The sequence below is a fragment of the Opisthocomus hoazin genome, chromosome 9 (genome assembly GCF_030867145.1).
Source record: "Opisthocomus hoazin isolate bOpiHoa1 chromosome 9, bOpiHoa1.hap1, whole genome shotgun sequence".
In the NCBI taxonomy this organism is placed as follows: Eukaryota; Metazoa; Chordata; class Aves; order Opisthocomiformes; family Opisthocomidae; genus Opisthocomus; species Opisthocomus hoazin.
Genome location: NC_134422.1, coordinates 8,321,750 through 8,334,834, shown reverse-complemented (window position 1 = coordinate 8,334,834; position 13,085 = coordinate 8,321,750). Strand labels below are relative to the sequence as shown.

The 13,085-nt window shown below is 45.4% G+C and overlaps 1 protein-coding gene across 3 annotated transcripts in view; it reads left to right on the top strand.

Moving 5' to 3' along the window:
- The window catches only part of MGAT5 (alpha-1,6-mannosylglycoprotein 6-beta-N-acetylglucosaminyltransferase), a 139,991-nt gene extending 128,156 nt beyond the window's left edge, over window positions 1-11,835 (top strand). For all 3 annotated transcript variants that reach the window (XM_075429957.1, XM_075429955.1, XM_075429956.1), the window contains exons 16-17: window positions 2,629-2,786; window positions 4,516-11,835. In XM_075429957.1, the coding sequence (XP_075286072.1) occupies window positions 2,629-2,786; window positions 4,516-4,714 (357 nt within the window). In that variant the 3' untranslated portion in view covers window positions 4,715-11,835. The remainder of the gene's footprint in view (window positions 1-2,628; window positions 2,787-4,515) is intronic.
- Window positions 11,836-13,085: the final 1,250 nt, after the last annotated feature.

Sequence of the window (13,085 nt, the reverse complement as noted above, 5' to 3'; positions counted from 1 at the left end):
CCTTCTTCAGCCGTGTTATAACCGGTTTCACGCCAAGCGGCTCCTTCCTCCCCCTGTGCTGCCCCTGCCAGCGGCCCAGTGCAGCTCCTGGGTGCATCTGTGCCATCTGCTGAAGCCGTCCCTTGATGCTGGTTGCTCTTCAGCTGCGCAAAGAGTTGTGTCAGCTCCACAAAGCTTTGGTGGGAACCAAAGGGTGTGGGAGGAGCAGTCAGACAAGTGCAGCTGAAGCAGCTGCAGGATTCCCTGTTGCAAATGTGGGAGCTGTTGGGTGAGGCAGACCAGGCTGATGGAACAGACACGCTGGCTGTGAATGCTGTGGTCAAGCGGAGCTCTTGGTAACCCGGCAGAAAACGTTTTTGGTAGGGCTCTACTGGGCTGGCAAACTGATGTGGCTCAGCAGAGGGTCAGCTGGATGCCAGAGCTTGGCAGAGGGAGTGGAGTGAGGACGTTCACCCAAGAGCAGGAGAAGGCAGAGGGAGGAGGACACCTCCTGTGACAGCAGGGCTAAGCCTGTCTCACCTCAAAACTGTGGTTATAGGTAAAATAGAAACACAGTCTCTGGTGAAACTTAACCTTCTGTTTTACATGATGTCTTTTATTTATTTTCCCCTTATGCATGTAGGCTTGTGGGGCAAGTTAGGCTGGGATGAAGGTACCAAATTCAGGTTGCTTTTGATGGTTGGTAGGAAAACTAGATGGAGACAGCAAATAGAAACACAGCCTTGTGCACTGGTACCTGTGAAGGTGATGTGCTCTGAGACATGCTCCAGGGTGGCATAAGCTGAGGAACGCTTCCCACCAAGCTATGGACTGGAAATGGGAGGCTGTGCCCAGTATTTGGGAAGAGTTTTCAGCTAAGGGATGTTAAAAGCTGAAGCCCCCAGCAAATGTTGGAGCCTCACAAGTGATTCGCTGTCTTTGAAAAACTTTTGTCTTCTGCCTGCACTAGCTCTGAATCCAATCCTATGTTACAGTATTATATAGATTACATTACTATATATTACAATATTATATAGTATATGTTACAGTATTGGATTGGATTTTGAACCTATATGGGTTTTTCCCACATCTAGTATTTTAAATACTGGTTTATGAAAGGAAAGGATAAGCAGGGCACTTAAGTCCAAATAGCAAAATGATCTTTTTGAAACAACCTCATTAAAAAGTACATCCAACTGTCTATTGTTAACCTGGTTTTTTAGAGGCTGCTGAAATTATTCTGCCATAAATATGCTCTAAAATTATTCATTTTTTTCTAATATGGCACGAGGGAATGGCTTAGAGCTGCATCAGGGGAAGTTCAGAATGGATATTGGGAAAAAGTTCTTCACTGAGAGAATGGTCAAGCACTGGAAGAAACTCGCCAGGGAAGTGGTCGTGGCCCTAAGCCCGTCAGTGTTCAAGAAGTGTTTGGACAACTGTCTTAGACATATGGTTTAGCTTTTAGGTTGCCCTGTGTGGAGTCAGGAGGTGGACTCTGTGATCTCCCTGGGTCCCTTCCAACTGAGGATGTTCTGTGATTCATGATTGTATAATATGAAAGTTATGGTTAGACCTGGGAGTACGAAAACTTCCTCCTTCAGCAGAGGAAATCTAAACAGAGAGAAAAAACACCAAACAGATTTCGGGAACCTGTACATGATTTGAGATCTTAGCTTCATTAAAATTTCAAGTAGTTCAGCCTTTCTAAGCTTTAGGTCACAGTGTGGGACCTGTTCGTACAAGTGTTAGTTTTGCCAGGAGAAAGCAAACCAGGATGGACTGGGCCCAAACTTTTTGATCACCTTCAGATGAGAGTTACCAATTCTTAAAATAATGGCTGAGTACCATGGAATGTTGTATAAAACAGCGATTAGAAATTTCTCTTTCCTTTTTCTCATTTTAAATGTCAAGGCAATAAGAACTTGCCTTTGACTAGTTCTCTCTAGCAGGTGTGTTCAGATGTTGCTTCTTCCCTTTTTCCGCTGTGGTGACGCTTGACTTGCATGCATGATTTGTAGCCTTTTTTTTCAGTGTCAGGAGAGCACTGTCACTAGCAGTCCAACCAAGACAAGCAAACAAACTCTTTGAATCCTGGTTGCTTTATAGAAATCTTCAGTCTTTTATGAGTTCGGCTCACTCTGTAGCGCCACGAGTCCGCTGATCCTTTCCAGATGGCTCTGCACGTGGGCCACTGGAGACATTTCTTGCCTACAGGGTAACTGGCCTCTGGAATTCTCCTCCTACCAGAACTCCCTACTGGTATTTGTGCTGTAACAAAAATAGTTCTGCTAGCACTGGGTTGGTGAAACAGGAGTCACCGAGAAAGCCCAAAAGGGGTTGGATATGTGAAAGTAAAGAGACTAGCTAGAGTTGCTTATGATGAATTGAAAAAGGTAAAGGTAGGGAAGAAGCTTCTTTGGGAAGAATGATACCACTGGATTTCAAGTAGCAATCAAAGGTGATAATTCCCTCATGCTAAAAAAATAAAAAAATCTTTTTAAATGTGCTTAAATTACTGATTTTCATACAACTGAAACAATCTGCAAAACCAGTTTTTGGGTGATAATAACCACTTATTTTACTACTGGGGTAAACTGCTGTCAAGGAACTGGATGCATCGTAATAAAATATGATCTGTCACTGCAGGATTTCTGTCACGGGCAGGTGATGTGGCCCCCATTAAGTGCCCTTCAAGTGAAAATTGCTGAACCTGGAAAATCCTGTAAACAAGTTTGCCAGGAAAGCCAGCTCATCTGTGAGCCTTCCTTCTTCCAGCATCTTAACAAGGACAAAGCGCTGCTTAGGTAAGTACATCAAAGCACAAACATGTTACTTGGTCTCTTTTTATTGCACTGGGCTGTGCCACACCTGAAGTTTAGTGTACGAGTCCTGTGAGCAGGGAGGGTGGGGAGAGCAGAGCTGTCCGCGGGGCAGCAGCGAGCTCTGAGGTTAGCTGTCAGTCCTGCGCAGCAGTGGATGGCAGCAGTGACTGCTGCGTTGAGCGCGCCGTTCCGCGTAGCGTGGGGTTTTGCAGTGAGGAGCACAGCACCCAGGCCAAAAATAAATTTACATCTCTTCCTTCCCCCCTGTATCTGCTACGTGCGTGCACCATGCAGTGCCCTTTGATGTTGTGTTGCTTCCACGGAGCAAAGACGCTTCTGCCGCCGGGGTCACAGATGCCAGGGCTGTGACTGCGTTTGGGCGCACCCTGCGCAGCCTGGCAGGTGCACGGTTCTGTGGCTTTTGCCCTGCGCTCTGAGAGCCGGCGAACTTGCGTGACCTAGCGCTAATCCCAGCTGTGCCCAGTCAGCTGGGTCAGAAACGAGATGCGTTTTATTGCAGGAAATAGAACTCTGTACACAGGGTGCGATATCTATCAGTTGTCCTCATGATTTTAAATACAGCACTTAGAAAGTGTTGCTTTGCCTTTTTTGAGCTCCCTCTTCCGTCACCATTAACATTCGTATTGAAACAGCGATATTCGTTGGCAGTTACCAAGTACTGTTTCTGCAAACCTTTTGTCAGGGTTGTGCTAGGTAAAGAATTGTAAACCCTTGTACATCAGAGCTCTTAGTACTGATTTATAAAGCTTGCCAGCTATGCATTAAGGCAATTAATGTCGCTTTCAGGTGCTGTCTCTCTGGGAATACACCTGTGTTCCTTCCACAATGAAAACAAAGCACTGAAAGCTGGGCTCCCACAAGTGGCTGCTAGGGAAACCGCTTCCTAGGTTTTCTATCTCCACTTTTTTGCTAAACTAAATTGTAGAAGGTTTTTATTTTTGTGTTTTGTTTAGGAAGTTGTAATTTCTCCTGGAGTTCAGAAGCAGCGCATGTGAAAACTTTGTCAGGCTTCTTTTCTACCTGTCCAGGCAAAATTATAATTGGGGGGGGGGAAGGAAGGAAATCATTTAGGTGCTGAAAGCTACCAGTGTTTCCAGAATAAGTGAAAAACAACTCCTCTGCTGCAGTTGCTACCCTTGTCCTTAAGGTTTGTGGTCAGAAAATGGCAACACCGTATTTTCTCTTTTCGGTTCCTCGGGGCAGTGGGTCCCGCGCTGACCAACGTCGCTGTGCTACAACAGCCCCGTCCCAGTCCCCGTGGTTTGGCTGACCACCCCTGGGGCTACCCCGGGCTCCACGTCAGTGTTGCTTGCCTGGAGGAGGTCTCTGCTGAAATCAGTGAGAATATCTACTGATTTCAGATGCTTTGGTTTTGCCTTACAATAAATCCGTGGTGTATTTAAACACTACGCTTTGGGGAACAGCTGAAAGCGGTTTTTTTCCTTTTAAAGTTCTTCCATTAATCTTTCAGAAACGGAGTAGAGCTGGAGAGGCTGTACTGCCCTCTGCAGAGAGCATCTGCGCAGGCGAAAGAAGGGAAGAGTCATGTTCTGGGAATCTGCAATTCTAAATGCACTGGATTTAGGGTGTAATATAGCATTTCATTTTATTTTTAGCAAGGAAGGATGAAAACTGTACCAAACCTCCTGTAAACTCCCCTGTGATTTACATCGTGTGCTTTGCTTTTTAGGCATAATATCGAATGTCTCACCATGGAGTCTGCAAACGATATCCTGGTCCCTTCTTTTGATGGAAGAAGGAAGCACTGTGTTTTCCAAGGTGACCTCTTATTGTTCAGCTGTGCCGGATCCCACCCAGCCCACAGAAGAATCTGCCCCTGCAGAGACTATATTAAGGGGCAGGTTGCGCTGTGTAAAGACTGCCTATAGCAGCCGCAGAGCTTCTCTTGAGTTGAGGACAAGACGTGAGTAGTTTTGAGAGGAGCTACTTGCTACTTCCTGCACTTTGGTCCAGGGTTTTTGCTGCAGGCAGAGCTATCGTTGCTGGGCAGAATTATCTACTAAGAGAGGAGGGATTCGTAATACACAGCTAACTGATCTTTTTTCCTATAAGAACATTTGCAGTGTAACTCTTCAGATTCCTTCATCTATTTGCAAAGAGAAATGAGTTTCATGTTCTACGGTGATTTGGAGATGACTGCGCAGAATAGTTTGTAGAAAATTCCCAGACCCATCAAACTTTTTTTGTTGTTGTTTGGGTGAAGTGATTTCTATTTTTTTAATGAGTTAGGCCATCCCCCATCGCGGTTAGCTAAGGGATCTCAACTTCATTCCAGTAGAACATTGACAAAAGTGTGCTTTTAGGTCGCAGGGGAGGGAGGACTAGCGTTTCATTCTAGGTGCACTGTTTTGGGTAGTGCTTTAGCTTGAATGGCTGTAAAGTGGTTTACTTCACAAGATCGCTCTGTACCCTGTTAGTGGGTTATCCGGGCCCAGTTCTTTTCTTCTTTTATTTTTTTTTTAAATCTTTTACAACAAGTTATTGTCCGCATCACAGCTGCTGGTCAGAGCAGTCTAACCAGAGAGTATCACGCGTGAGCAAACAGGCAGTTGCCAGCGTGCGACACATCAACTTGGTGACCGACACCGGACTGGGGCTGTGGCATTCTGCAGCGTGGAAAAGCCACAGGAGCATCCTGCCGTTCTCGGAATGGACTGGTCACAGTCTGCTGGTCCCATTTAGAGAGTCATCCTTGGAATTTGCCCATGCTTCTGTTGTCGTCTGTCTACTAGAAATACTGTGTGAAGCAACAAGTATTCAGCATCATCGGAGCAATATTATCGTTAGAGCCTCAGTTTGCTACAGCTTCCAGTAGTTAAAGTGTTGCTGAATGACATAGAGAGGTTAAACTAAGCTAACTATAATTATTGTATGGTAGAAATGTAAAATGTCTTCATAACTAGATAGGTTTTTAAAGAAAAATTTTTTCTGAAGAACAAGTAAGAGGAGACAACTGCTAAGAAAAGCAATGATCAGTCTCGTGGGTTTTGGAGTGTTTTTGGGGGGGGGTGGGGGGTGGTTTCTTTTTTTCTTTGTGGCAGGCACACCAGTTACAAATTTAGAAAAAAAACTGAAGTTTGTAATTCAAATCAAACTTTTTTTTTTTTTAGAGTAGCACATTGAATTTTCTAAACCACCTTCTTCTCGTAGAGGTAATTTTTGTTACTTTCTGCAGACGGCAGCATGCTTGACAGCACCGTTGGTAGCCAGGAAACGATATGCTGAGATTAGTGAGAAACAAATCTGCGGCGTCTTTTGAACGCCGTCATAGTCGGCAGGTTTGCAGTTTGGACGTACTCTGATCATACTGGAACAAAACTCAAATCAACGTGAAGGTTTTTTTCAGAAAGATTGAGAAACATTACCAGATAATAGTGAAAAGCATAGATATTTTAAATTTTCCTTTCTCAGCTATGGCTGGTTGGTTCAGATTTTTCTCGTAGCCGGCATTCATTATCTGTGTGTGAATATTGATGTATCTCTTGACCTACCAAAGACCAAGCGAGGGAAATGCTATTTAATCTTGGACAAATTCTCCAGACAAGAGAACAGAACAGTACACGTTTAAAGTTTCAATTTAAAAGCGACAAATTAGCTTTTTTGAGTTTTTTGTTTCCTGCCTCGATACTCCTGACGATGTTGCCCTGTAACGCTCCGTGAGGTTGCTTTGGACTACATTACACAGGAACCTAACGCTGAGAGTCCGTCTCCAAAAAGGGCGCGAGGGAGCTGTTGAACAGCAGGGTCACCAGTAACTGGGTTGTGATGATGGTAAAATCTGCTGTATTTTAGAGTAATTTTCCAGAAACAGAACAGCTGGGTTCTATAATGGGAGACAAACTTTATGAAAAGAAAACAAACACAAACTAGTATGAAAACCTTTACTGTTACCATAGCTCAGCATTTGCTTCAGTCAGCGCAAACGTAGTTTGCAATAGTTTTAATACCCTGGCAAAGCTGGGGGAGGAGGATTGGAAACGGCTCTGAGCAGGCGCAACAATTCATTTTGTATTTGTATAAAATATTCCCCGCCTGCTTGTGCATATTTGTGCAACTGGAAGATCCTGCGTATTAAAATATATACACTTATAGCTGGTGCTGAAAGTAAAGGCAACAGCAGAATCTGCCTTTACCTGCTCAGCCTGAGGTTCTTCAGGCAGGAATTTAGTTTGGAATGAGATATCACGGAATTACGTCAGAAACAAAGATTTGTATGTGTGCACTTAAAGAAGGCAAAACACGTAGGTTTTGCAGTAGTGTAATTCTTTGCTGTAAATACCCATTTGCTTGTTTCCTCCCCACTGTATGGTCCACACAGCATACTGCATTTTACTTTGCCTCTAAAGCTCGACAGATGGGAGGGGTTTGGTGTTTGTTATTATATGATTTTCTGGTCTAGTGCTTTGCTCAGTGCTAAGTTTGCCTTTGCCACAGCAGGGACAGACTGTCGTAAGCTCTGTTTTATTCCCACTGTAGCACTGTTTCTTTCTAGCCTGCTGAACCGAATTACTGCGCACTGGCAAAAAGGAAACCGCAAACACCAATGCCGCTTGCATTTCAGCCAGGGGCAGAACATCTAAATTGGCGTCAGAATCGGCTGGGTCTGATGCGATTCCCACTGAGATCTCTAAAGAAAACTCATTAATCTTAAAGAGAAAAGAATCAAGACCTATAATTTGATAGGCGTCTGTTATTAATTTTAAACTCTCTGGTCAGAAGAAATATTACTTCTGTGAAACACAGCTTCAGTCTGCATTTCTGTAAAAGGAGACTGCCGTGTGAGAGCTGTAAGTGCATAACCTTTGTCAGCGCTCCTGGCTGCGGGCGATACAGCCCCCAGCGCACAGCAGCTCTGCGCCTGCCGTGCTGGCGCGGTGAATCCCACCACAGATAAGCACTCCGGCAAATGCGGGTGGGACTGCTGAAAAGTTAGAATTATTTACTAAAACATGTGCTCTGTACCCACATCTCAGGATAGAGGGCAGCCATCTGTCCCAGTTCCGTAACTGTTTTCCTTCCTAATTAAAGAATAGAGGTGTAGTCCAATTATTGCACTTAAACAAGGGTATTGGAGATGGGACTGTGCTGCTGTTTGCAGTCTGGCAGCAAAGCTTGCAGCTTCCTTTACTCAGAAATCAGGTTCTTGCATGACTTGCATTTGAATATATTGATCAGCAGTCGGTGGGAAAAAATGTCAAAAGTGGAATATAAAAACATTTTACAAGCTTTTAAACATATCTCTCATATCAAGACATTCTTTGTTTTAAAATTTTGTATTTTTGTATGTGACCTAGTTTTTTTCAAAAGCCTTGTTCCTATGAGATTAGAAAACTTGAGAGAAGCATTTACATATTTATTAAAATTAACATAAAAGGATTGCCTTTGAAAGGTAAAGTTGGTAAATACACACTGTTTAAAAATGCCAATAAAAACCTCATTTATTTCATATATGCAAGTTGATTTGCACATGTATAAATAGAGTTGCTTCTTGCATTTTTTGCTTAGTTTCTATGTTTCTTTTTGTAATTTATAGTTGCAGCTGTGTGTTTGCTTGTTTATATCGGATTATGTTTCTCCTACAAATATTTAATGTTTATGTGCCTTTTACTTTCTTGGGGGTTTGGTAGAGTGTCTGGGATAGGGACACTGTCTGAACAAGTATAATGGAACACTAATTACAGGCAGAAGTAGTGCTTGATGGCTATACAGCTTAGCGGTATGAGTTTTTGAATGTTTTTAAGTAGTGGGGAAAAGTGTTCTAAAACTAGAAGGTAAGGGTTAGTAAGATAAAAGATACTATAACCTTAGTGATTCTTGCAAAAAAGTTGCTTCTGCGAGCAAAATACCCTTTACTGATTCTCTGTGATTTGGCATGAGAGCTCCTGCCGGGGTGGGATGTGTGGTTAAGGACCAGAGAGCAAACGAAAGCCGTTGCGTTCCCCAAGGAGACGACGCTAAGGGCAAACGTCCAGCGAGGTCGGCGGGGGAACCGGAGAGCCACGGCAGCGCTGGCCAGGGCTGGCGCGCTCGGATGGAGACGTCTGTGCCTGGAGGTGAGCGGGGCAGCGCCTGGTGCTGCCAGGACGATGCAGTCCCTTCATGATACCTGAATTCACAGCTCTCCGCGGGGAGGGAACGCTGGACGTTCAGCTTAGTGGAGCAGTTTTTAATGCTACTGCTTTTCTGCAAGAAGAATATTTTGCAAAATAGCTGCTGGTTGGGATTCAGTTGGAGATTGCAGGACGGGGGGTCTCTGCGTCATCCCCGCTCAGCTCTGCTCCCAGCTGCTTGTGCCGGCTTTTGCACCTCGCTTCTTGACGAGCATTCCGACTGGCGGAAAGTTCCTGTTGATACCAGCCGCAAAGCAGACTGCTGGCTGATGTCTGCTCTCCTCGCTCAGTCGTGTTGTACTGCTGTGCTTTGATATCCTCACCAGTGTCCTCGCTTTGTCCGTGATATGAAAGATGTGCCCTCCCCACTCAAAAAGGAGCGGCCCATCTAAATTACAAAGGTGATTTACGAGTTTGCAGCACTCTCCACGTAAACAAAATCCAGCTTGCTTGCTCAGGTGTGTATTTTGCTCGTAGTGCATTTCAGGACCGGATTTTGCTAGTAAAATAAATTAAGTGGGACGAATCAGGCTGGGTACAATCTCATCCAAGTCTAATTAACTTCACGACTCCCACTGGCTTCAGTGATAGCAGAACTCCTCCATTAATTTTTCTTCAAATTAAAAAAGCACTCTCCCTTTTTAATAAATGTTAAGCACTGTATCTTACAAGATAAAGACCAAACCCTTGCAGTTTATATTGTACACATATCAGCAACCAGTTTTGCTGTTACAGCATATATCATCTCTGGCTGAGTGGATGTTATTGTTGAAATACCAGCTGAAAACTCGGTTAAATAGCTGTTCAGTCTGCAGTTTGGAGTTGAGGGGTGGGGTGTTTGTCGCTTTGTTTTTTTAAAAGCGACTATTAGTTATCAGTTTCCAGTTTCGCAGTGTTTTTTCCAGGGGTGCTAACCTTTTGGCATGGCCGTTCCTTTGTGACATTTGCCCCACAGCTGCTCTGCCTTCAGCTTTTCCCCTGCAGTCTCTCTCCGTTGGTCGTTCTCCTTTGGTCCCATCATTTTAGGGACCGCTGCGAAGCCGAGGAGAGCAATGCACTGACAGATGTGTGCTTTTGTTCGGGCCCGAAAGGCCAGGGACAGACATGGTTTCACTGAGATGCGCTTTAGTAATATTGCTGTAAATGTAACATCAAAACATATTGTTTTATGGGCAGTGACTTAAATCTTGTCTTTGTATTTTTAAGCAGCTCTATAGACTTTTTTTAAGATTAGTTTGTAATTTCCATATATTATATTTAAATGGAATGTGTAAACAGCAAACTCCATGTATCAAGTGTAAGATGTTTACCATAGGAATGTGGTGAAGATACCAGAGACTGAACCCCAGAAGGCCTCAGCTGTGAGGCATCGTTCATGTTCGTTCTTCCAGGGAAAAACAACGAAGTGCAACTGTTGCCAAAGTGTCTTGCTTTTATAGGTGTAATCCTTTGCATATCCATATAGTTATGAGCATAAAGCAGCATGTTTTAATTCAGCAGAGCTCTCTCAACAGCACTAAGCCACCTGTTTGTTCAATGGGTAAATAAGGTCAGGTCCTCAGTTTTGATAAAAGGAGTAAGAACTCCACCTTCCACACGCAGAAACCGCTTTGGGGAAAAATCCGAGATGACCGAGCGAATCGCACTCTTCTCTGCTGGGAAGGGCTCTGTCTGCGTGGGGACAGAATTTGTCACCTTGCGTGGGGGCTGGCAGGTCGGAAGCGCTGTGGGACCCCGCTGTCCTCGCGTCTCTCAGCAAGGAGAGCACGCGGCCGCTGCTCCATACGGGAAGGCACGTCTGCACGGCACTGCGCCGTCGCACGAGGCCAGGGCCGCTCCGCTCGCGCCTGGTCGGTCGCACGGCGGAGGCTCGGTCGTGCCGGAGCCCGCAGCATCCTTGGCTGTAAGGAGGGGTCTGGGTAACGCTGTGGCATTTGCTGGAGCCGCCCAGGCGCTTGGCAAAGCGCGTGCAGTACGGCCTGGCTCGGATTCCAGCAGCTGCAAAGGAGTTCGAAGTATCAAATAGGTACACGGTAAATCAAGCTAAATTGCTGTCTGAGGACAGTGAATTTTCGTCGGGTTATACCCAGCTCCATTCGTTAACAGGGCGGTTGCAGTACAGCGCAGTGAAAACAAGTTTTGAGAAGTCATGAATTGGGTTGGTTTTCACAAAAGAATACAGCAGCGGGGGAGGAACCAGCAGTTTTTTGCCAAAGGAAAAAAAAAGAAGAAATTTTACGAGAAAAGTTACCCTGAAGATTCTGAGAGAGCGAAAAGCAAAACATAAGGGAATATTTACAAAGCTAATTTGGGCTTGGAGCAGTTGAGCCCCCTGAGCTTGCGAGGATGGCGGCTGCGGGGAGCTCCTCGGTTTCTGGTCCGGATCAGCCCCTGGCGGGGTCTCTCCCTCCATGGGTGCCGGGGGTCAAGGTCTGAATAATCCCTGTAGCACTGTAAGTTCAAAAAAAATGAGTGAAGTCTGAAAACATACGATTACTGCTTTTTGCAGAGAATAATTTGGGAGTCAATGAGAGTTTTTATGTGTGTACATGAGAACTTCAGGGTCAGACTGGTTCTGTATGTGTTTGCTTTGAATTCTTTCCTAAAAGGTTGATCCTTTGTCTTATTTAAAAGGTTGTGTTCCACTATATTACGTTCAAGCAGTTTGATTCCAAAAGAACAGAACACGGTGGTTCAGATACTGTCAAGTTACTGGGGTTCAATAGGATGGGATTTTTTTAATTTTACTTTTTTTTTTTTTTAAGAAAAGTAAATGTCTGTACTTTAATGGCATAGAAAAATGCTTTGTTTTCACTGTTGTAGAAAAAAACTAGGGAGAACTTTATTTTTCAATAAACCTTTTTCTTGTGTGATTTGGATTTATGATTGCTTTGTGCTTAAATGGGAAGTCTGTGAGCGGCCGTTTACCCAAAGCTGTGTGTGTGTGGCTTCTCCTCGCAATTCTGCAGCGGGGCGCTTCTGTTGCTGGCCCACCTTCACCATCAGAGCTGAGCATGAACGCTCCAATCTACCTGCATCTCGGCCATAAGAACAGCAGGCAAGTAATCAGCTTTTTATGCTTTGTTTTAAATCCGGGTTGGATAATGGATAAAATCCAGGTTCATTTTAGGAGGGCAGCCTCGCCACAGCAGCAGTTGGGAATTCTTGGTTTCCTAGCAATTCCCAGCACACGAGGAAGACTCTGGGATTGCGCAGCGGTGCACGGATACGCAAGAGTTACTGGCGCAATGGAGGGGGGAGTTCAAAGATGAAAGCTGCCTTGTGGTAGAATAGCTTTAGAGAGTGTTCTCTTTCGGGATCCAAGTTTAAACGCAAAGAGCTTGGATGACCTGTGGCGTACGTGCGTGTGGAACAAGCACAAAACTTAGGGCTGTGCGGAGCCTGCGCTGCTTCAGCCCGCATCGCTCCCAGGCCGGGCTGGGGCCCCGCCAGCTGCCGGCAGCCGATGCTGTGGGACCCCCGGGAAGTCCCAGCCGAAACCCCCCGAGCGCCGGGAATCGTGCCGTAGGGGAGTGGAGCGTGCCGTCGGCGTGCCGGTGGGCGCCGTGTTAAATCACGCCGGAGGTTGCAGAGATGTGTCAGAAAGGACACAAAATACAAATGGCCACGGAGTGAAACCTCTTACACGGAGCCGTCTCTTCATTTCGGTTGCCGGCGCTGTGCCAACAGGCTCGCTCTGCCCGCCTCGATTTTTGTTCGCCCAGCGGGACTGGGGAAGGGCCCGCTGCTGTCAGCTTCTGCAAGGAGTGGGAGAGCTTCCGGTGGAGGGGTCCAAGAGCAATACAACAACTCATGCGGGAGCAGGATGCCGTCGTAAAATGAACAGTAAAAAATCCCAGCCAAAAATGAAACTGAAGAGCAGCTCTTTTCTGTCTGTTCAGAAGCTGTCCATTTGCAGCGTAGTTGCAATGTGCTTTTTAAAACTACAGCAGAGAGGCGGCTGCTCACTTGCTCACACCGCTGCCTTCTGCCAAGCTGGTTGGAATCGGAGTAGCACCAAAGCCAGTAACTGTCAACGTGGGATCCTTTCCCTCTTCCTTGTCCTGGTTAATGGCACACAACACTGGTCAGCAACAGCTGAAATAAAAATGTCAGACGGGAGCAGGGG